Genomic DNA, 23,498 nt, shown 5'->3' with positions numbered 1-23,498 from the left:
TGTAATTTTAAGTAATAATTTGCTCCCTACTGCCGACAGTCACAGGAGTAAAGAAAGCTTTAAGTGCCCTAGGACATGCACGGAAATCACAGTACAGCTTGTAACAAAGATCTACATTATACTGCCATCTTCTGGGCTGAGTGATACACAGCTCTGCAGTTTACTAGAAGCATGACTATTGCCCAATGCCTACAGTGCATAACTGCTAATTTAATTTAAAAATGTGACAAATTTAAATAACTTGCCATTTTATTAGACCGATTCAAAAGGTGGACATCATCTTCATCTCTTTATCTTAAAAAGCAAACAAAACAATGCAAACAATGAATTATTATTTTTTAAACTAGTGTTTCTATAAAATTCAGCACACAAAATAGAACTTTCTGATTCCGTATCTTATGTAAAAGTCCAGATTACTTGAGAAATGTATTCACGGTTGTTCAGTTAACTATAGCCTTATCCAAAAGCCTAGGTTTAATTATTTACATGTCAATTGCTAAGAAAAGGAAGTAGCTAAGTTCTGTTACAGTGCACCCCATACTGTTCCTATGCATTTTACCAGTCAATCAAAAGTTGTTTTTTTTGGTGGAATATTGCAATATTTCATCTATACACAGCCATGTACACTGACCTCTCCCTTTTTATGCACGAGACGTCAGACTGTCAAAAAATAAGTTCAGAAATGCAAACTCAACATATTATTCAGTTAAAAATATAACAAATTAAAAGTCGTCAGCTACATATACTGGGACCATATCACCAAATCCTGGTAACCACACAAACAGGTCAATGTGTTGATTAAATACCGGCTAACTGACTCATTTAAATAGATACAGTATAATACATCATTAGAAATGTGTAAATATTGGTAAACGTTGGTGTGCAGCAAGACGTGGGATGTACATGGGCAAAACACAGGTAGTACATCAAACATTTACCTTGTTTCTACCAAACGTCACAGTAGAGTTACGCCTACCTTACAAACAGCCAAGTGTTACTGTTGGTGGGGGAGGGAGGGGGGGTGGGGGTGGGGTGGGGAGAAAAACGACATTTCAAAATCAATACAAAGTTTGTTTTCCATATAGGACAACCACTACGTTCATCCCTGAGAGCACGTTTTGGTTCAGTACTTAGTGCATTTTAAACGTACTGTTGATATCTCAAATTAGTTTAACGGCAACACGCTTCACCGTGTCACAGTCAATTATGGAACACAAAAAATACAAAGGTTTTACGATGAAATGTCCGCTGATAAAGCGAAGGCAGGGCTCGACGCGTTGTGAACATTTGATGCCCACAAAGGCAGTGGGGTAAAGCCTGACTTATTCTTAGTTGCGCGCAAGTGTTAGCCGGTGTTACGCACTGCAAAATATAAGATATACAAGCTCACAGCGTGTTGTGTTGTGAGCTTGTAGACCTATTTTCTGTGTGTGACACCTGTGTGCAACTGCGTACAATTCAGGCTTAAGCATGTTACACATCAGATAGACATGGAGTAAATAAGCTTGTGAACCTGACCAAGTGAAAATGTATAAAAAAGGTGACATTATTGATGCTCTGGCTTATTATTATTATTATTAATATTATTATCATTAACCCTGATATTTTTTTCATGTTAAGCATTTTTTGCAATTAAAAAAACAAAATGAAAACTACTGAGCTTTGATGCATAAAAACAGGTAAATTTGGGGAGAAATGTTCAATCTTTGCTATCGTCTTCTTCGTCAACTTCGACATCCTCCTCATCGTCATTGGGGTCTCTGGTTTTGTGGTCCATTGACTCATCTAGTTCTTCAACGTACACGTCCTCATCCTTCTCATCTTCCTCATCTTCATCCTCTCTGTCATCAGAGCCTGAGGAGAAGAAACCAGACGACTTATAACATCAATAAGTTAATCAAGTTTCAAGACATTTGGCATTGATCTGTCCAGCGGTTTGTGAGTTTATCTCCACCCAGCACGCACACACGCACGATGGCATAACTGCATCACTTCACTCCTAATCAGAGCAGAATAGGGTTGGATTTTCCCCATTAACTAAAAAACTCATAACAACTAATATACCATTGGATATGCATGCACATATTCTACTTTAATCAATTAATTCATGATGTGCCGTGTGCTGTCTGACTGCTTATACGTGTCCTACTCAACACACCTGGCCTTGAGCCAGACACAAACAGGAAATGAGTAGCGATCGTCAACAGGTTGTTGCAAAGTAAATAAAGCTTGCACTCAATGAACGTGTAAGCACCGAGTTCAAATGAGTCGTCGTCAGGTAAACTTTAGACCTTTCTCCCCCTCCCCTCCCCCTACTCTCATGATAACATGGAAGTGAAATGACTCACAACCATTCGGTGAGCATATATCAGGGTTTGTCCCGCACAAGATATAATACAGTTAACACTAGGCATTCCTAGTGTGCACATCATTGTGCAACGCTGTGGAGCCATTAACGCACGCACGCATGCACACACACACACACACACACACACACACACACACACACACACACACACACACACACACTTTTTGTTTCGTTTTGTTAGTAGCCTCATGTCACCACTTCAACCAGTCACGACTAAGGTTAAGGTTCACGTTATCTAAACATTGTTTTCACACCCAAGGTTCTGCATCCTCCAGCTGTTTAAACAGTCCAGCGAGGTGATTTGACTCTTACACAGAACAACCTGCTGCAGAAGTCGACCACGATCAATCTGATGCCATTTCAATACAGAACATGGCAACTAGTGAACTTACCATCAGTCATAATCTGTCCGGCCTCATCGTCCTCTGGGCTTTCATCTGAGGAGGACATATTACCTGACTATTCAGTTTACTCAGACATTTACATGACAGGCCATAGCGCATGATGCAGACTGCAAACAAACACTGAATTCCACACACATTGAATTATCTGCAGCTGCCACTAAAGCTACAATCTGTACGTTTTATGTCCCTCCTAACGGGGAGAGGTACAGTGATGTCTAAACTACAATAAAGATGGCACTGCATCTACCGTCCTATACGGTGCAGTCTGCATCACATAACATTACTGTGATCATCAACCGGCAGGTGGCCTGTTCGACACGACCAGAGTCGGGAGACCACCTCCAACCGAACGCAAGATCCGATCAGCAAACATTTGAATCGCACGTTGCATGGCCTTTGACGCTATTCCAAATTCCTATCACATTATTCCTCGGGTCCTGGTCCGGGCCACCATCGGGAAATTGCACCTTTCTACCGTAGTTATATTTTATTAACACATTGTTTAAAATAACAATGTATTAATTCAAACAATTTCCAGGTTGTCGCTTTAACACAACCAGCGCCGGAATTCCGTCAAAATAGAAGCTCTGGGGTGCCGGGAAGACATGGCCGCTTTTACTCTGTAAAGCCCTCCCCCCTTCTGTTCCGGAACAGAACAGAGATTTATTTTTGCTTGCTTACCTTTCTCTCGTTTCAATATTATCGGCCTAGATTAGGAGAGACGAGGCATTCTTTCTGCAGTGGTAAACTAGGAAGTGACCGGACCACGCATGAACGAAGAGCGAAGCGTACAGTGGCCTTGGAGTCCAACTCAAAAATTAAAAAAGAAAGAAATTCAGAATATTCTTCTCTCGTTTTATATCATTGAAGATGCGCTAGGACGTGTACACACGTCATTGCAACCTGTCGATTGGATTGCTCGTGTACTGTGGGCACGTTGGATGGACTGAACCAGTTAAGAGGCCATTTTCCTTAATTTCCTGATTTAAATTAGACAAGGACAATATTAAAAATGTTCCGTTGGATCATACGAATAAAACATAAATCGAATCTAAGATAGGAGCATCAACGCCTGCTAACCTGAGTCTTGTCCCCTCTCTTCTCCCTCATCTTCCCCGTCCTCTTCCTCCTCCCGGCTGTGGCCCTCATCAGCCTCATCCTGCTCCTCGTCATCATCAGAGTCTGAGATCACCACACACTCATCTCTGCTACTGTTGTCAGGCGCTCTGGTCCCACTGCTGCTGCTGAAGAGACAAACATAAAATAAAGTTAGACTAGAATTTAATTTAAATGAATTTAGTTTTGCTTGCATTTAAAAACAAGCCGTAGCTCAATCAGGGCAACCTGGAGAGAATTAAAACACCTGCAGGTACCCTGTGTATATCCTAATAGAGTGGTTGTTTGCAGTTACCGTAGATCACATGCAACAGATTCTATAATTTCAAGTTGAAAGAACCTTACCTGCCGTTCTCCCTGGGTTCCCACAGTGGAGTCAGGTAGTATCTGAGAGGATCTCTCCACAGATCATCCTTCAGAATCTAAACATTGACACGGTAGTCAGTTATTTGGATGAACATGCTCTTTAGAAGATGTTTCGGTAGACTGGAAAAGACACACGATGGCCTGATCTACATGTGATGTCTGATCTGATTTCTGATTGTTGATTTTATCTGCCTTACACAGTAACATGTTTACATACATTTGATTTTATTATGGCTATGAGATCGACGTATAAGACCACGTGCAACTGGATGCAGTCAGGCTGACCTGTGCTATATCATCTCGGCCCGGATTGCTGTGGTCACTGAACCAGCTGAAGAACGTCTGGTAGACACCACGCGATGACTTCCTGGGCTCATTGTTGCCTGTCAGGTTCTGACCACGGTGCCACAGGATCGGGTTCGAGAACGACACAGGAGGTCCTGAGACACACAAAACAATTGAGATGTTTAACCACCCAATACTTTGAGCGAGTTCCTATGGCTCATAATTGGGGTATATATATATAAATATTCAGGCAGATTGTAGTTTTTGTCTCTCACATAGGACTGAACTGAGGACCCAATGTTGATATGAGCAAAGCTTTTATTTAGGAGCCACTGAAAATAACATTCGAAAATCCTTAAAATGATGAAAAATAAATATTGTTAAAATAATTTAATTACATCAAATTTGTTGCATAAGACACATTTATAATTTTTTATATTAATTATTTTATTGCCAGCTAGCATTTATGAAGTTCCCAGTGCCACCATACACGTTCACTTTAAGAGTCTGAGTTTGCCACACACTTTAGTATCATTGGCCCAAGCACACACTGTTTACCTTTCGTCAGAAGCTTTTACATGGCAGGAGCGTCGCGGTACAAAGGCACAAATTAAATCCGAAATTTGGATGGCAGAAGATCCACCAAGGACATCTCTCCTGAATCCTGGATTACGATTTATGGACGTTGAAAATCCTCCTTTCAACTGCTTTACACAGTGATTATATTTAACCGGACCAATGTTAAAAGCTGCCGTGGGACTCAACCATTATATAGACGTAGTACACGTTGGGGACCTAGCAAATATATACGGACCTAGCAAATAACGTCCCCTAGCGCAAAAACAATTAAGACTCGATTCAGCATTTAAATGGGATCGGGGGAAACAAAACAAAGCGGTGCCGAAAAACAGAAACCAAGTTCAACCAACAAACCGGAACTACATATACATTATAATGGTATATGTTGGTGACAGCTATATGGGTCACGTGGTGTTGTGTGCTACTAACCTACGTCACTCATAGAAAGTCAGCTGTTAGTGTTCGCAAGGCGGCATTTTTATGAATGGAAGGAGAGAGGGGGTGAACGGGGAAGGTCCAACTTCGTTGACCGCAATCGCTTTTTACTATGCTATGATTCACTGTGGTAAACTTCTAACTTTAATAAAACATAACAAAAGCAGTACCCTGGCCTGGAGCAGTGATTCTCATGCAGACAACGACTGAAGCAGCGAGTCTGACAGCTAAAACATTTCCCCGCTTTAGCCTCTCGGCGTCATATGATATAGACGCCATACAGTATATATTTTTAATATCCGTGGCCTGGTCCGTCACACGGGCCAGTTTGGAACAAATACCAGGCTTTCATCCGAGGTGAAAAGTCTGATGAGGCGAGGTTACCTTTTGCCAAGTAGAACATGACCTGTATTTGGCTGAGGTGTAAATGCCCTATAAGACTAGTGTAGACCATGCATAAACCCTCACCTCCCATGCCGAGGTGAACCTCCTTCATGATGATGTTGTTCTGAAAGTACGGATTCCGTTTGAAGTGGAAACGGATCCTATGTCCCACTTTGGTGCCCTTGAACGACTCGATCTGAGATTTAAAAAAAACATTCATGAGTGGGGGAAAAAATTAAAATAAAATGTAAATCACTTTCAACCTGTACATTTTTGGGTTCAGCTATTTTCGCAATTTGACAGTACATATAGCTGATGAAACCCTAGGCCAAGATGTTTGTTTTCTAGCTGACTTTAGAAACATGGCAGGCTTATCAAATTATTTAATGGGTATGTTAGATAATAGTTGTGCCAATGTGCATTAATTGACCAGTGGCACACCCATACCTGTGGGCACGGCGAAATCGAACATAGTCAGCCATTATTAATTTTATTAGCTTCATCTGCATTACTTACTAGCCTGCAATGTTTTTAAATCGGTGGTAGTTTTTAACCTGAATAACACTATAAAATCAGCCTAGTGTTTCATGGTCCTTTAAATTGTTTAATTATTAACCTCAAGGTCGGTCATGTAGCTGAGAGCGTCTTCATCGGTCTCATCGATGTGAGCCGAGAGATGTGGGTGGTTCAACAGCTGTTGGATCCGAGTTAAGGGAAATAAATGGGTAAAGTAAAATCAAAATAAATGTGCAACAAACATGGTATTTCTGTTTCATTATGACACCAACACTTGAATGAGAGAGCGAGTGAGTAAAAACAAAGTGGCGAGAGAAAATAGACAAGATATATGAGATAGCGTGTGAAGCCTAATACTACAGATGTGGAGAATAAGGTTTGAGTAACCAGGAGATTTAATTGAACATTTAAGGATACGGCTGTGACCCAGAAGCCAGGAATGGACTGTGTGATGGAGCTGCGTTGGTCCAGATGTGGACGTTGCTGACGACTCATCTTCAAATCCAGCCGCTGGTGAAGTCTGGCACTCTTTTTATCGAGCGCCTCCAGCCTCATCTGTACCTGGGCTAGAAGAGCCACCGACTGCCTGATCTCCGGGGCCATTTTAACAGAGACGATAGCACACTCTGAGCCGTCGTTGGTTTCATTATCAGATGGAAAAGAGGAGCTCGGTGTGGAGGACGATCCAGGTATAGAATCATCTCCATCGTCTCCATCACCAATGTCTTCTGCAGCCTCTCGTTCAATACTGTGAATTGATGTGGAGCTATCTGCTGCGGCTGCCTGGGTTTTAGAGCTTCCCTTGGAGGATTCGTTTGAGCGCTTCACTTTGCCCCCCGGTCTGTCCCGTCCAGCTCTTTCAGACGAGCAAGGAGTCTCTTCACCTGCCTTCCCCTTTCCACCTGTGAGGCTGGCGAGTGCTTCTGCAGCCGCGATGGCTGCTGAGTCAGACTGGTGGTCAAGGGAGGTTGAGGCCGGACAATGTTCTCCCTCTGCATCCGCTTTTGCAGCATCCGAGCCCTGGGCTTTCTCTGCCGGCGTCACCCTGCTGCTGGGGCCATCATCAGGACCATCCTGCCTCACTGACTCAGGACCATCCTGCCTCACTGACACTGACTCAGGACCATCCTGCCTCACTGACTCAGGACCATCTTGCCTCACTGACTCAGGACCATCCTGCCTCACTGACTCAGGACCATCCTGCCTCACTGACTCAGGACCATCCTGCCTCACTGAACTGTTGGTAGTTGAAGTTGAGGCACCGTTGCTGCTGCTGTTCTCCTTGCCCGTGGCTGTTTTCACATCTCCCGCTTCTTCCTCGCGATGCTCCGCAGCCTGCTTCCCTGCAGGTTCTTCTGGTTTTCCGGCGTCGCCGTTCTTTTGGCTCTGTGAAGACGTGGAGGGGGTCTCGTTCCTCGCGTTGCCGATTTTGGTCAACTTGCGAGGGGTATTGGAAGCGCTCTCATCTTGCTCGGAGGACTGGCGTCGTTTCCTGGACGCAGAATCTGCGGACCGCTTGCAGTCCGTCACTTTACTCATGCTAGTCCCAAAATAAGCTAACCAGCTAGGTAACCAGTTAGCGCCACTAAAACAGTACACGTACTATTTAAGAATACTGTCGACCCACAGCGCACCCAACTAGTTGATTATTGCAACTGTTTCCTCAAGTCAAATTTGGATTTACGCCATTTAATGTAGATGGAACAGGAAGTCCTTGTTTTGCGAGGCCTAGCTTAGCCACTTAGCAAGCTGTGGCTTACGTTAGCACCGCTAGGCTAGCGGCGCTATCTCACAGCTAATGTTACTCACTGTGTGTTCTTCGATTCAAAGATGAATCTAATTTATCAGTTTAAATCCCAGCGAGGAACACTTTGCAAAAAAATAATAAATAATGTGACAAAATTGGCAACTGCAGTAAGACGCTGTTTACAATCCCCGTTTGTTTATATTTTGCGCTCTCCCTCAGTTTGCTATTGGTAGAGTTAGTATCCCATAGCCCGAATAGACGGTCACGTTCTGATTGGCTAGTTCGTTGTCGAGGATTCATCGACGAACGACAGCGTATAAACTTTAGTAAAAGACAAATAAAGTGATATTACAAGTGATTGTCATTTTAAAGGGGTTTACTATTGCTGCACGCCACGGTGTTACAGGGGTGAAAAGAAAACAATTTTTTCATCCAATCAAGAGAGAGAACCCATTTATGCTTCTATTTTACCTATTCCAATTTGGACTGTTATTTTGTTTCATACAATCATATTTCAATTATTCCTGATTGGTATCCACTATCCACTATCCAGAGTCCCGACCTGAAAATACATTTTCTGATCACTCTGAGAGCTGTGAGCTGAAGCGGAGACCCTTGTTTAATACTGAACTAACATTACAATGATTACTATCCTAATATAGAGCTATTTAACACTTCTTTGAACAAAAAACAGTGAACACCATGCACCACTTAGCATCCATATTCTGTGGCAAATATTTTGAATTCAATGGGAAGGTGCATGGCACCCCTTGTGAGGCTTTCAGTTATGCCGCCTATTACTTTCAACAATGGTGTGACATCAAGATGGTCACGTCCTCTTTCTATAGGCCTATAGGGTTTCACAGTTTCACTTTCAGTGCTGTTAAATTGATGCATGAAAAAATAGAATATTTGTGAATCATTGTGTCATTACTGTCTGTCTGTATCCCAAGTTGCTCTGTTTTAGTAGTTTTTTCGGTTAGTGTTAAGTTGGTAGGCCTAGTATTAATCATGCATGTCCTCCATAATAAAATCTAGTTGGCTCTCACAAACTGAATCTGTTCAAAGATACAGTAGGGCGGCCTACTGGTGGGTCCAGAAAGTAGCTTTATGACCTGGTAACCAACCATCCAATAATAACGCCACTATAACTGTCCCTCTGGGCTATGGAATCTAGACCAGTGCAGGACCGTATGTGAGCTTAAATATTTCTCCGATTGGTTAAAGCAGACCGCGCAAACTCTCTCCACCAATCATTAATTAGGGATATTATTTTTCTCGGCATACATTTTGCTTCATTTCTCATAGTGACTGTTTGAGTGAGAGACACAGCAAGTCAGCAACACCTTTATTCACAACTAAATGTGAACATAATATGCAGTGCACCATCAACTCAAGTAACCTCCGAGTCCGAGGGGAAATGGGCAGCCTGTTACATGGTGCCCTCTGCCCACTATAATAGGCTACCATGGCCGTGGCCAGAGAGAGAGAGAGAGAAATATTAGATTGCGCTTCATGTCTTGGCTGTTGGGATTGCTGTATAATATATAGGAATATACTACAGGATTCATGCCTAATAGTTATTTCATAGTTGTTAATTTTACCTATATAGTTTAATTACTAATTAATTAAGCGGTTCCATTTGAGCCCAATTAGTAGGACTATATGAGCGACTATATATAGTATGCTATAACATCTGTGATTGTGAAGAAACTTAAGGAAGTAATAACAATATTAGAGCTGTATAGGCAGGCAGGCAATTTATGTCAATATGGCTGCCGTGGAAAAAGGTCTAATAATGGTAAAATAATGTGCATTGATTGCATTAAATCTAAATGATCGAATGATCGATGAGATAATTAAATGCCAACATTATTCTGAGACTCATGGTGGCTGCTGATACACTGCAGGCTAACGTCAACAATGTGATATAACATCCCGTATAATAAAATAGTGGAGCAGTGGGCGTGAGGTCTTCTGCCCGAACCAAACTACACTGTACACATGGGGGGTAAGGGTTATACCAACTTTAAACGACACATTTGGGCCACAGCCCACAGGCAGCGTGCCGTGCGGGTCAGTGCTAAAATTAGAGGTAGCACAGGCAGCCCAAACTGCGGTGCGTAACGTGCGTACTAAGGTCATGCATGTAGAGCAGAGGGACTGACAGATGATCACAACGACTGGCCGGCGTCAACGTCAAGGTACTGGAGGTAGCGGCGTAGCGCCCATGGGTGACAAGCAACGCCGCACGCACGTCCTTTAACTGACTGCCTGGTGTACGGTGGGTGAAGAGCCTACTCTTCTGAGCGCACGCACCCGGCACGACACATCAATTGCCACAGCTTCACCGAGAAAGAACCGCTGCGCAAATATGTCTTTCTTAGTCATCCCAAGCCAAGAGGGTCTATTTAAGACGGTGAGAGACGGCAGGGCAGCCGAGGAAGGAAACTCGGATGAAGATGACAGCGAGGAGCAGGACAACATCCGTTTGATACCGAGATCATCCCCGATACCTAGAAGGCGTGGCGCGTCCATCTACGATGAGACCATTGAGTACATGCGGATCCAGCAGGCTGGACTGATCAAGAGGAGCGTGTCCTTCGCCGATACAACAGGTGGAGATCTGGTCGAGGTAAAGGAATTTTATCAGTTTGATTCGGATGACGAGGACGCCGAGGCGAAGTGGGAAAAGGAGGAATCTCGGTACCGAAAACTACAACAAGAGCCGATTTATAATGTGAAGCCAGAATATATGGCCAAGTCCAGTGCCGACCTGGAAAAGGCAGTGATGAAGAACAAGGTGGAAGTTGAGCTGTTGTCTCCGGATGAAGACGATCCACTTGCCTTCACCGGGATCATCCGAGTCCTTAACGTCTCTTTCAACAAAGCGGTTTACATTAGATCAACCATGGATAATTGGGCTTCTTATTTTGATTACCCAGCTGATTATGTCCAGGGTTCTCACGAAGCTAACACTGATAAGTTTTCTTTCAAGATGTCTTTTGCACCACCGTATAACACGCACGGCTCCCGCATTGAGTTTGTGGTTCGTTATGAAACCTCTGAAGGTGATTACTGGGCTAATAACTCTAATTGCAATTATGTAGTGACTCTTCTCCTGTCTTATGATGACATTTCGTCTCACGATAAGTCTGACCTGCGAGAAGTAAGAGGCATCTTGAAGCCACCAAAAGACTACAGGTAAATATTCTGTCCTCTATGGTCCTGTCCTGCAACTGCAACTTTATTTTCACATCACACACAGGTGTCAGGTTTAAGTGTATTCAAACAAAAGTGGGTGAAATTCTCCCACATCTCATCACTGCCGTTTCAAGAAAGGTGGAAAGAAATAGAGAGACAGAAACCTAAAACAGGTCAGATATAAATAAGGGGGTGTGAAATAAATATAGACCGACTGCAAGCATGTATGGCCTACTGTGTACACATACTGTGCAAGGTTGTTGTTAAGATGGCAGGGGGCGAGGCAGTTAAAAATAGCAGTAGATGTAATATATCATAGATAAGGTGCATGGTTGAAGGATAATAACAATAAAATTAGGCCTTAAAAAGCAGAAGTTATAATGATGGATAGCCTATACATCCCAGTGTTAAGAGCAGACGCATTTTACAGGCTTGTCACCAAATATCTATCCTTTTCATCAATCGGAAAATATAAGATGGGGAAGGTATCTTTCTGTTGTAAGCCTGTTGCTCCCGTGATGATTACAGCTAGGCCACATCTGCAGTTTACTGGACACAGTTCTATTCATGGCGTGTTCTGCTTTTCTTGTTAAGTATTATTTTGATTTCTGACACCACCAAACAATAAGCCTAGACTTAAGGCCCCAAACATTAAAGCTACTGTAAGATACAGAGCTGCCAGGAATGGATAGAAGACAGCGTTTTGCTGAGGGCTTTAAGGGTCTATAATAAGCCACATACTGGGTGTCCAGCTTGATTTTGACTGTGGTTCAGTCTGGAGGTAATTTATGGAGTAAGAGGTCATACGTTTAAAATGTCAAAGAGCAGTCTGTTGTGACTAGAGAGATAACATGGATAGGATATCTTGAGTCTTCAGATTTTGCAAGGGAGCAAGTACACACCCCTCCCAGAATACCAGTCATCCAGTGGTGTGTGTGTGTGTGTGTGTGTGTGTGTGTGTGTGTGTGTGTGTGTGTGTGTGTGTGTGTGTGTGTGTGTGTGTGCCTGTATGGAGGGGGGAGCAGAAATAGGAAAAGGGCAGGTGTCATTTTCATGCACCAAAGACTTATTCTACCCTTGACCTTTTTCATCCCTGGACATAGAGAAACTAAAGCTGACATCAGTCAGACCAGTCCAATTTCAATGGAATAGTTTGACAAAGCCAGAGTATACCTATTTACACGCACCTCGGCAGTGGGTGCAGGGCCAATAAAGCAATTATGGAAGGAGGCACACCATTCTTTTGGTAAAGAATTACTTTATTGAATAAATAAACAACGTTTCGATCTTGACAGATCTTCGTCAGGTCTGACCTTTGCTCACTCCCATTTTGCTCCCATTTTGCACTGACCTTTGCTCACTCCCATGATAGGGCATTAACCACATAAACTATACTATACTATAGTGTCCCTATTCGGGGGCGAACATTCAGGGGAAATCCCGATCTACAAGCTCACACAACGTGTTGCAAAGTGCCATGTTTTGAGCTTGTAGATCGGATATTTTCTGCAAAGATACGTAGTGTAGAGAGGAAAAAGGAGGCGACCCTAGTATAGACTTCTGGGGGATTCCGATCGGTCAACCAATTACATAGGTTTTAAGTGGTTAAACTGAGAGGAAGATTTTAAAAGCATAATCTACTGTTTGGGGGTGTCAAGTCAACTCACATGATGAATAGACTAGAGGGTTCAAACTAAACCCCCAAGCTTGAAGACATAAACTAAACTGATTTAGTTGATCTGGGTCTTCTTAGCACCATGGGTCTTCATAAACAACAGAGGAGCTAGATGGGTTGCTAAGGGTGAGCCATTGATTGAAATATGGGCAATGGGGGAGCACAGACCCTAAACACACTAGTAGACACTACTACCATAGAAACATATCAACATGGCAGTGTGAAACATACATAACATGCATGCTGCATACATACTGTAATGTGTGTGGTAAAGATAACAGTGGGATGAGACTGTAAAAATAGCAGCAGATGTAATTACATAATGTACGGTCGATGGTTTAAGGAAACATCAATAAAATGAGGCCATAGTCATATACCCAGAAGAAAATCCTCTTTGGTGGTTAGCCTAAATTGTATTCATTTAGCCAATGTCTTGTCAGTATACACAGGTATGTATGTACCACCCATTTCTGGTAGACAAGACATAACTAACCTTGAAAACCAGCGACATTGTGCAACATTTCTTGAGAACACTGCATGTACCTTTACAAAATGTTCACATAGTATGTGAAAAATGTGTATGTTATATACCTTTTACCCTACCTTAATTATTAAATCTAATAATGGAAGTAAGTCGGGCTCTGATCAGGCTGAAAACTTGCCCATATTTGGAGTCATAACCTAAATCATAGATATGTCATCTATGACTGAAGTCACACGCTGGCCATTAAGTCTGAGATCTACATTGGAGCCATGCAATTCACACATGGATCCTGAGATCCACATGGTTTATTATTATTATTATTATTATTTATCCAGGTAAGGTTTGTTGAGCATTAATGCTCTTTTTCAGCAACGCTTTCCTTCACACTGTTACAGACATAGTGACACACTCACACCTCAGAGCTTCCCAGTTCAACCACAGTTGTTCGCTGACTTTTGAGTGCCACAAGCACGACCCTCTAACGGTTAGAGGATCGTGCTTGTGGCACTCAAAAGGTTAGAGTCTAACCTTTAGCCACTGCTGCACTGTACACAATGTACCCTGAAAACTGAAAGTGCAATATGCCCTGCGAACCTCAGGACCATGGTTGGTGACTATTCAGAGATCTATTTACGTATGTATCTCTTATCACATGCTGATCATCATCTTGGTCTTGAGTTCGGTTGGCAACCTTTTGGAGTATAACTGCCAACGCTTCTTCCGTCTTACAGTAATGAAGTATGTGTGAAAGGCATTTCTAGCCAATCCTGTGTTTTATTTCTGATTATTACATGCCTCATGCTAGAAACTAAATGCTTATTATAAACGAGGAAATTACACAGGTGTTAAGGTGCGTGACTTTTTTTAGTGAATAAAACGTTATTTTGCTCAATCTGTATGATAGGATATGTTAATACAATAAGATTAATAAGTATGTAAGTCAGCGATGCTTGAGAGAGGTTGTAGTTGGTCTATCTGCACTTCTATTGAAAAATAGCTAAGACGGGGTCAAGCCCCAAAAGAAAAAAGCTATACACAATGAGCTATATAAACATTGATGACTGAAAATAAAAATCACCCTTGTGTGAAGTGAGGGGCGCAGCTCTTATCATCATACATCATCACATTCCACGCTCAGCCAATTTTTAATTAGATTCTACCCACGCCCTAGGTCAGCCCGAACCTGATAATTTCTGTGTGGTTGACACGGCATAGGTAGACTGGAGATGACGTCAGTTTTTTTGGTTACGCTGATTGGCCGAAGGAGTTGTTTGTCAATGCTGTAGTCCTGTAACCAGAGTCAGACTCCATTTGCATGTATGGAAATGCAATTTCGGTGACGTGGCAAAAAAAAGCCCAAAAAGCGTCAAGTCCATATATGGAGCTGAGTCCAGAGATCTAAGGGTGGCAACGGGGGCAGTGTCTTGAGTGTACAGGGTTTGATGAGGAGCCAGGTAAGGCCGGGCCTTAAGTTTCGGGCCTGTTGATAAAGTTTTCACAAGCTGCCGGCACGGCTGCACTAATAACTTTGGGGCGGGCCCGTCTAGAGTTTGAATGGACAGGTATCAGTCAGAAGGGAGACATCGAAGAGGAAGGAGGATGGGGAGGATCAACATATGGAATGTCAGAACAGATCAGCTCCAATATGGAGATGGAGGCGTGATGTCACGAGGCGTGACCATATATGGAGGTGTGACTTGACACACATAGTAAATGTTGCTGTAGGTTGAAAACAACTACAACGTTCTCCTTCTCCATGTGTATCAGAGGAGCATGTGGTTGTCACTGCCCTCAGTACAGGACAACAGAGTGACAGGGAGTGCAGAACTTGAGGGACAGAAAACAGAAAACAAAATGAAGATTACTCCCATACACAACAGTCATAAATATACTTTCATTTGTTTATATTTTGTTCCTCTGATCTTTGCCAAGATATTAAATTTTATCATATTTAGCTTATTTCTATACTTTTGAATATTGTTTTGAGGAAACCTAGGGAAGAGCCACACAGCCACAAGGAGCATATGGTCAGTGTAACAGGCTGAACCACCCGGCACTCCTATTTATGAATGTTTATCACCTGTGGGAATTATATTCACTCTACTGCACCAGTGTTATTATTGTGCTATTAGGCTACTTAAATACCAGCTGTTTGTGAGACTTTATGCCCAACCTCTAAATAGACAACGTGCCAGAATGTGAACCCAGGCATGTTGAGTACCCCAAATTTCTATGTTAGAAATGTTGAGTATGGACTATGGGACCCCAGCATCTAGAAACTGCCGGATGCTAACTTGCATATATTGAGCAATTTTCATAATTGGCATAATATGTGACCATACCATCAACAACCTATAAGGAAAAACACAAATTCTTTGTCAACTACAATCATTGGCTTGCCCCCTTGCCTCATTTTTAAAATCCTACCCCCAGACCCCAGCACCACCATTGACAAAAAAGGGAAAAATATAGTAATAATTATAATAACAATTAAATACAACGTAAAACTAGATTTCTTTTAATTAACAACAAATTGTAAATAATAATTAATAATTATTAAACTAGGGAGTTTTCATGATGCTGAATCCTTTCCAAGCATTAGTTTTGCACAAAAAACACTCCTTGGGCTAAAAATGGCCATAGCCGTCATCACAAATGTGATGATGTCAGCACATTTGGGCACATGTGGCTATGGCCGTTTTTAGCCCAATGAGTGTTTTTTTCCTTCTATAAGATATTCTAATAAGAATGTTACTTCTTTTTCAGCACTGACGATTTCAATTTTGAGATAAACCGCAACGGGGATGATGAAGGTACAAAATTACTTCTAATATAACATTAAATGTAATCAAATATGATGGTGTTGCATGGTGTTTCTTTCATACAATTTTATATTTGTAAATGGAAATATATTACAAATGTAGTTCTGTACTGCACTGCACAAACTAACTATCATTCCAAAATATTTTGTACTTTAAATTTACAGATCTCCCAGGGCCATCCAGTTCAGATGATTTCAGGACTAAGACCATCTGCCCAATCTTTGTACCACCACCCGAGATTGACATAGAGGTAAAGGTATAATATGATGGACCAATACAGATGAGCTTTTCATGTTTGCCATGAGTGCTACAAGGAGCACGTTTTTCTTTTTTAGGATGACAGGGGAGAACATTAATAGTGAATGAGCCAAGTGTCTTCGTGTTCGGAGCCCCGTGAGTTACACCTGAGTGAGGCATAAAAGTTTGTATTTCTAGGGCAGGTCAATAAGAACAAAACAGACACAGGATGATGCACTCCTGGATTCTGCAATCTGTCATTAATGTACCATGGACTGTTTTGATGAGGAACAACAAATGTAATTGATTGTTGCTTCCCTTTTTGTACAGAGCCTCCGGTACAAAGTATGTACATAAAATACAGAATGTACAGAAATTTTAATCTGCGATAGCACTTGTCCGTGACATTAACTACAGTATGTGTAATGACATAACACACAACAAACACAACCAAGATGGCAATTCATGAGATAGATAGCACACAGTTTGTTTACTGTGTCTGTCATCAGAACTGACGAGATAAAAAAAATCACAGAAATGTGAAATGCCAAAATGTTTGACTGCCATTAAAACTTAAATGAAAAGGATGACCCTGAATGAGGACAATTGTTTCATTAATTATTCAAGTCTATTCCTGTCGTCCTAGGCCTACAGGGAGATGTCGAACAGAATTTTTGCATTCAGGTTTTCTTTTAAGAGTTTTAGGACTACAAACTGTCATTCTTCTCAAGAAATGAATGGCTTACTTGCCCGCAGAGGAACCACCTTCAGTAAATTGCTAGTTGGATGATTTCAAAGTACCGGTAATTTTAATTTGCATGCGGTACAATCCCTTTTAACCGCCATACATGCTGAGTGCAATATCCCTTTATGAAAATCACATGTCTAATAAAGAATAATTATGCAGCATAATAATAATAATAATAATACATTTTTATAATAGGGAAAACAATCTAATCGTCCATTTGTTTACCTGTCATTGGCTTTATTGGTTATATTGTTCACAGCTCATTGAAGCTTCAGCAACAACTTAGGTAATGTCTGGCTGCACCGCTGACTGCCTGACTGCATGACTTTCATATTATTCATATAATTACAGTGGCATGCCCAGTATTCTTGTCACTTTCACCATTTACTTAACCACTTAAACCATATATACTTAGTTGGTCTGAGTCCCCCAGGGCTAGATCTATAATAGGCCTCCTCCTGTTTTCGCTATACACTAAATATTTGTGTCAAAGATATATCCGATCTACAAGCTCATTGCAACGCGATGTGTTGTGAGCTTGGGGATGTGCTATTTCCCAGAATGTTCGACCCAGGATAGACACTATGGTTCAAGTGGTTAATTACTCATAATTGTTTTATTTCATTTGATTTCACGATATTATGATATTCAAGTGACTCATTTGTACTTCGGATAAATTGTCGCTTGCCGCCAAATAACTGATTTCCAAGCTAACGTTCATTCTAATTTGTGTTTGTTTCATTATTGTTTTTAGTTGTAGAGGAGTCAGTCCCTCTCCCTAATATAACCTAATCAAAGTGGAAGGAGTTACATTTATTTGATTATAGTTGGAGGTTTTATTGCAAAGGTTGATGGTTTGTTACTATTTTTTGTGTCTATGTGATGTCTATTTCATCGACTCGAGTCTCAAACAAAATGTTGGCATGGTTAAAGCTACAATCCAAGACTTATTTAAATTAATACAATGGTTATTTTTTACCAAATCCTTATGGTAGAATATGTCAATGAAATATAGCTAGTACATCTGCAGTAGTGCAGTAGTATAACCTAGTGGTTGACAATGTCAATAAAATTATTTGAAGTTGATGGTGCACCAGTTTGAACACTAGATGGACCTTTACTGTAGTTCAAAGATCATCTGCTGGGAAAGGAAGGCAAAACTTGGATTTGGATTGTAGCTTTAGGCCTAATATCATATATAATCCATTGTTATAATTGCTTTTTATGATTTGAGTGTCAAATCACGTTTTGGTGAAACATTTACATCATCACAAATATGAAATATAATTAGGGAGAGAGTGGTTTTTGTGTTTCACAGCTCGTGCAGAAACTAGCATTATTGTAGTACAGGCACCATCATTTTGGCCAAAAAAAATGTGGTTCAGTGCCACATATGTATATCACATTATGTATATCAAACTGGAAATCAGAAATTCAATAAAAAGATATAAGTTGGGAAAGAAAATAAAAGGATAAAGTTGATTTATCAGTATGCTGAATTTCTGATTTAAAAATCAGACATTCTCAGTTCAGTTCTCTAGTGGTTTGTATCTCTTCATAATTACATTGTTAGCATGAAATACACCTCACAGAAAAAGCATTACGATGCATTACAATGCTTTTTCTCTGTCTGCATGTACTTTTGGCGTATAAAATAACCTTTCCTCTTTGTGTTGATACTCTCATGGCTCTCACCTTATTCCTTTCACAGACAGACACCTCATCTAGTTCCCGACTCCCACACGACCCAGAGCCTCCATCAGTTGATGATACACCGTCCACTACCACTGTCTCCTTAGGTGAACAAAAATCACCTTGTGTGTCTTCTGAAACCACGTCACATCATCCTTCTGATGACAAGTCGTCCATCGTATACCAAGCCAGCAAACCCATTCAGCCAAACGAGCCAGGGCATTTGCACAAACCCCAAAGTGAATTAGTTAACGAAATCTCGGAGCAACTCAAAGACACTCATCTCTGCACGTCGCTCCCCGTTTCAACGTCTGACCCAGCACACCTAGATGAATGTAGCACCCATTCAGCCACAGAGGAGCACATAGAGCTCTCCACACTCACTAACCCTCAACCAGACATTGTTGCCAACCCGTCTGTCACCGAGATCCCAGCCCACACACATTTAGATCAAAACACGGCCGAATGGAGCTTGTTTCCTTCAGCCTCAGAGGATGTGAAGGTGGATGCAGAACATGTTTCCGTGGAAACGATCGAAAGTCTCAAGCAAGTGGTTAAAGATCCTATCACAGAAGACAGACCTCAGTTATCTATTATAACTATCGGGCATCCCGAGTCTACATTACATTCTTCAGAGGATCATTCAGGATCAGACCTCTGTGAGTGCGAGACTAAAGATAGCCTCCAAACAGACATGTCCCAACCTCCTCGGGAGCAGATGTTAGATCATGTGGATGTTGAGACTGATGCTCAGTTCATGTCCCAACCTCCTCAGGAGCAGATGTTAGATCATGTGGATGTTGAGTTTGATGATCAGTTCATGTCCCAACCTCCTCAGGAGCAGATGTTAGATCATGTGGATGTTGAGTTTGATGATCAGTTCATGTCCCAACCTCCTCAGGAGCAGATGTTAGATCATGTGGATGTTGAGACTGATGCTCAGTTCATGTCCCAACCTCCTCAGGAGCAGATGTTAGATGTGGATGTTGAGTCTGATGCTCAGCTCTTAAGGACGGAAGACAGTGGCCCACAGACAGAATCAATGGAAGCACTCAACATCTCCTTAGCTTTGGGAGACACTCTCTTACCATCAGCTGCTGACACACTGCCCACTGCCAATGTGACACTCGATGAACGGCCACCCTGTGCGTCATCCACAACACCGCAAACCACAGATGAAGAGCCATCCACTGTGACCCAAAGCAGAAAACCTACGGAAACACCCAAGCCTTCTTTTACCTCAGAGGTCAGTATGGTCCTGGAGTCAGATGAACAATATGAGGGTTTGCAGCCAGACGATGTGATGAACCTGGAGAGTGATGAGGAACAACACGTATCCCACCCAGGGTGCATTTCTGAGGTTCCTCCATTCCTCCATGAGGTTTCTGTGGGGAAGGACGAGGTAGCCCTGCGACACAGGGCTGCATGGCACGAGGAAAAGACTCCGTCCACCATCTTCTTTCCTGCTGCAGAGAGTCAAGTACCTCTAGAAAGTGAAGCTGAAAGAGAGAAGGAAGACTCTCATCGGGATTCACCAGAAATATTACCAGAGAACCTACCAATCACCATGTCAGAAGCTGCCAAGCCATTAAACCTCCAACCTGTGTGTGGTCGGAGGTGGAGGAATTGGATACCATCTATTGTATTCCTGGGCGCTGCCGGCTTACTCGCTATACTAGCGATTATGTTACAGTTTTCCTACATTGACCTAAACTCTGTTCTTCCATTTAAGTGCCTTTTCATGATTCCAAAAATGAGCAAATAAGTTAGAAGCACATTAACTGCTGACCCAATTTCTGTGTATGTTCATGGATAGACAATATGATATGGAACATCCGAACATTATTGTGAATACCAGTAGTAGGATTTACTTTATGCATTGCCAAATGAAATACAAAAACGATAGAACACTTGAAGAAATATAACAAAGGCATAGGCTATATATATATTTTTTAAACTATTATGAATGTGTAGAAAAAGATAATAGGCCAACAAAAGCATTTGTTCAGTGCAGTAATATAACAAATACTGTTGCAGAAGTGTTTTGCAATTACTGTAATATTGTAATACTGTTTATGTAATATTGGAAATTAAATTCTACTGGAGTAAAATACAAAATAACAATTTTAAATAAGTCGGCTTGTTAAATAAAAGATTAACTAATTGGCACAAAATTAACTTTTCCCCCCACTCTGATTTATTATATCTACCAGGGTGAAAATACAACTTAAGTGCACTTGAGTTCATTCTTAACTCCTCTGAGATTTTTTCAAAATAGATTTACTATTTAAAAAAAACTTTTTTTGCACACGCACGCACGGCACACACACACACACACACACACACACACACACACACTCACTCATGGTTCTGCTAGTAACCTCTAATAACTGATATATATTTGTTTAGTTCACTAGTCAGAGAACCACACCATCAGCAAGGATGCAGCGTTGTTTACTGAAAGCAGTGAGAGGTGGATTGAAGAAGTTCTGTGAGGGTTGCTGACCCTGTCACAACATCACTGAGATGAATGCAAACCATAAAATCCTGGGTATGGAGGCTATACTGGTGGTGGATGGAGACACCTAGGCATCTTGAGAGAGACACAGAGAGAGAGGGGGGGGGGGATAGAGAGGAAGATGAGGAGAGGGCAGAGGAATACATGTAGGTGCAAAACTAGGTGAAAGGGGGTGGTGGAGAGGGATTCTAAAAGCACAATGGCTTCTGGGATGTTTGAGTTGGGCCAATTATGCCTGTGATTAGCGTGCAGGGAGGAGTCGTCCTGAACAGGTGTGGTTCTCTGCCTCCTGAACATCAGTTGTCCCAACACTGTGAACATTACAAAAACAAATAAAAGACTTGTATGATGCTCTATACTGTAGATTTCAACATTAGAGAAGTCATGTGTACTGACACTTATAATCAATGAAATGTGTTGTAGTATAGGACCCGAGTGCCTGTTCTTGTTAACATTGTAAACTAGATGTTTCACAAATGTACAGCAGATCCAACCTGCAGCTTGTGTAGCAAACTCACACATTGATTGACGTGGGACGTGATGTATAGTTTTTGCAGTGCATTGCCATAAAATACAAAGTCTAACATTCTGCAGATCTACTTGTCTTCATTTTGCCGTCTTCCTCTTCCTTTAACTACACACTTTGAGAAATGTGCTTCGCAACCACTGCATGCACGATGATGATACAAGGGAAGTGAGGACATTCTAGAAAGATATTGTGCAAACATGGCAAAAAACAATATTCAAAGGTACCATCCCTGTTTACTGCATGCAATATCATTTAGGTGAAGATGTTAGATTTAGATCTCCAAGCTTTCTCTGTTGATTAAAAACTACAGCAGATTAAAAACATATGGCAGTCTAAGAAAAGCATCTGCAGATGTAGGTGTGCCCAAAGCCAACAATATTGTCAGTGCACATTGACACACCTAAACCTATTCGCCACAGTGAGACTGTCCATCATTGACAGCCTGACAACGAAATGGAAATTGATAGAAGAAGGTAGGACACCTTCTATGAATTACCTTGTGTACCATAAAGTAAGGTCAAACTTATGCAGCCTGAAATGTATCTTCTTTTCTTTTTTACAACTTTATTTAGCAGTTTTAATGTTATAAACATGTGCATATAGCATACAAAAACCTGCTGTATTGTTTAACCTGAACTGGAAGCCAAACTACTAAATCAGCCTTGTCCCACATTTAAGTGGTTTTAAATCCCACTGTCTGTCTATAGTTTATCCACCGGCATCACCGTATGTCAGGTTTAAATTAAGGTGGAAATACACAGAGCAACATGAGCCTCAGACAGCTGCCAAAGGTCACACATTGCAGTGAAGTCAATGGTGTCCTGCTACAGGGGGCAGAGCGGCCATTGTAAACAGACCAGGCTCAGGGGCTGACAATTCCAGGGAAGCCCCCTTAAGCCATCCAGTTGACTGATAACATATCACATTGATAACATAGCACAGGCTATTTCTGATTATATACTGTGGTACGTTTTGACCTCATTACTGTACGGATGGCCTACTTCTGGTCATGACATTATACAGTCGAACATTCAGAAAAAATAGCCTGCACCCTTATTGATCGAGGCATAACTGATAACTCCTCACAATGCTTGAGCTTGTACAGTACAACATATGTAGATCGACTATTTTTTGGGGAAAAGGAGATGCCTATAGACCACCGGGGGACCCCAAAGGTAGGGTTTAAGTGGTTAATGACCCACTTTTATCCACCCATTACACAGGGAAGGACACTGATTTTTCAATAGGCTATTAAACATGGGTCTTCCAGTCTCTCCAGCTCTTTAATAAACATACATTTTAAATTCTGTTGGGTTGCCAATTTCATCCAAGTCATCTGAATACTGTGTTAGACATTTGCAGGGGGAAATTGGATCCTAGCCTAGTATA

The 23,498-nt window shown here is 41.6% G+C and overlaps 2 protein-coding genes across 5 annotated transcripts; one reads left to right on the top strand and one right to left on the bottom strand.

The window, feature by feature from the left end:
* Window positions 1-231: 231 nt before the first annotated feature.
* tspy (testis specific protein Y-linked) lies at window positions 232-8,438 on the bottom strand. Of its 3 annotated transcripts, XM_080764592.1 has the most exons (9): window positions 7,639-8,438; window positions 6,871-7,596; window positions 6,554-6,631; window positions 6,022-6,133; window positions 4,540-4,694; window positions 4,234-4,310; window positions 3,853-4,016; window positions 2,761-2,805; window positions 232-1,854 (listed from the first exon to the last, which is right to left on the bottom strand). In XM_080764592.1, exons 1-9 carry the CDS (start codon window positions 7,990-7,992, stop codon window positions 1,700-1,702), a joined length of 1,866 nt encoding a protein of 621 aa, XP_080620718.1. In that variant the 5' UTR covers window positions 7,993-8,438; the 3' UTR covers window positions 232-1,699. The 3 variants fall into 3 exon arrangements, with proteins under 3 accessions (XP_080620718.1, XP_080620717.1, XP_080620719.1); XM_080764591.1 differs by having other exon boundaries at window positions 6,871-8,438; XM_080764593.1 differs by lacking the exon at window positions 2,761-2,805 and having other exon boundaries at window positions 6,871-8,438.
* Window positions 8,439-10,366: 1,928 nt separating this feature from the next.
* LOC308316323 (uncharacterized protein) lies at window positions 10,367-22,159 on the top strand. 2 transcript variants are annotated; one of them, XM_080764875.1, is made up of 4 exons: window positions 10,367-11,404; window positions 16,330-16,376; window positions 16,550-16,635; window positions 19,082-22,159. In XM_080764875.1, the coding sequence occupies exons 1-4, from the start codon at window positions 10,575-10,577 to the stop codon at window positions 20,825-20,827; spliced, it is 2,709 nt and encodes a 902-aa protein (XP_080621001.1). In that variant the 5' UTR covers window positions 10,367-10,574; the 3' UTR covers window positions 20,828-22,159. The 2 variants fall into 2 exon arrangements, with proteins under 2 accessions (XP_080621001.1, XP_080621000.1); XM_080764874.1 differs by having other exon boundaries at window positions 16,550-16,641.
* The last annotated feature ends 1,339 nt before the right edge of the window (window positions 22,160-23,498 follow it).

This window comes from Protomyctophum bolini (genome assembly GCF_963924005.1).
Source record: "Protomyctophum bolini genome assembly, chromosome: 5".
Lineage (NCBI taxonomy): Eukaryota > Metazoa > Chordata > Actinopteri > Myctophiformes > Myctophidae > Protomyctophum > Protomyctophum bolini.
The sequence above is the reverse complement of the archived record's forward strand: the minus strand, read 5'-3'. Positions and strand labels throughout refer to the sequence as shown.

What these genes read in the sequence shown, in the direction of transcription:
- tspy (XM_080764591.1), bottom strand. Translation starts at nt 7,992, where the DNA reads ATGAGTAAAGTGACGGACTGCAAGCGGTCCGCAGATTCTGCGTCCAGG. An exon ending in GCCGAGATGATATAGCACAG is followed by an intron (nt 4,311 to 4,539) that starts GTCAGCCTGACT and finishes GTCAATGTTTAG; the next exon opens with ATTCTGAAGGATGATCTGTG. An exon ending in CGGACAGATTATGACTGATG is followed by an intron (nt 1,855 to 2,760) that starts GTAAGTTCACTA and finishes TCTTCTCCTCAG; the next exon opens with GCTCTGATGACAGAGAGGAT.
- LOC308316323 (XM_080764874.1), top strand. Translation starts at nt 10,575, where the DNA reads ATGTCTTTCTTAGTCATCCCAAGCCAAGAGGGTCTATTTAAGACGGTG. An exon ending in AAGCCACCAAAAGACTACAG is followed by an intron (nt 11,405 to 16,329) that starts GTAAATATTCTG and finishes CTTCTTTTTCAG; the next exon opens with CACTGACGATTTCAATTTTG. An exon ending in AGATTGACATAGAGGTAAAG is followed by an intron (nt 16,642 to 19,081) that starts GTATAATATGAT and finishes TTCCTTTCACAG; the next exon opens with ACAGACACCTCATCTAGTTC.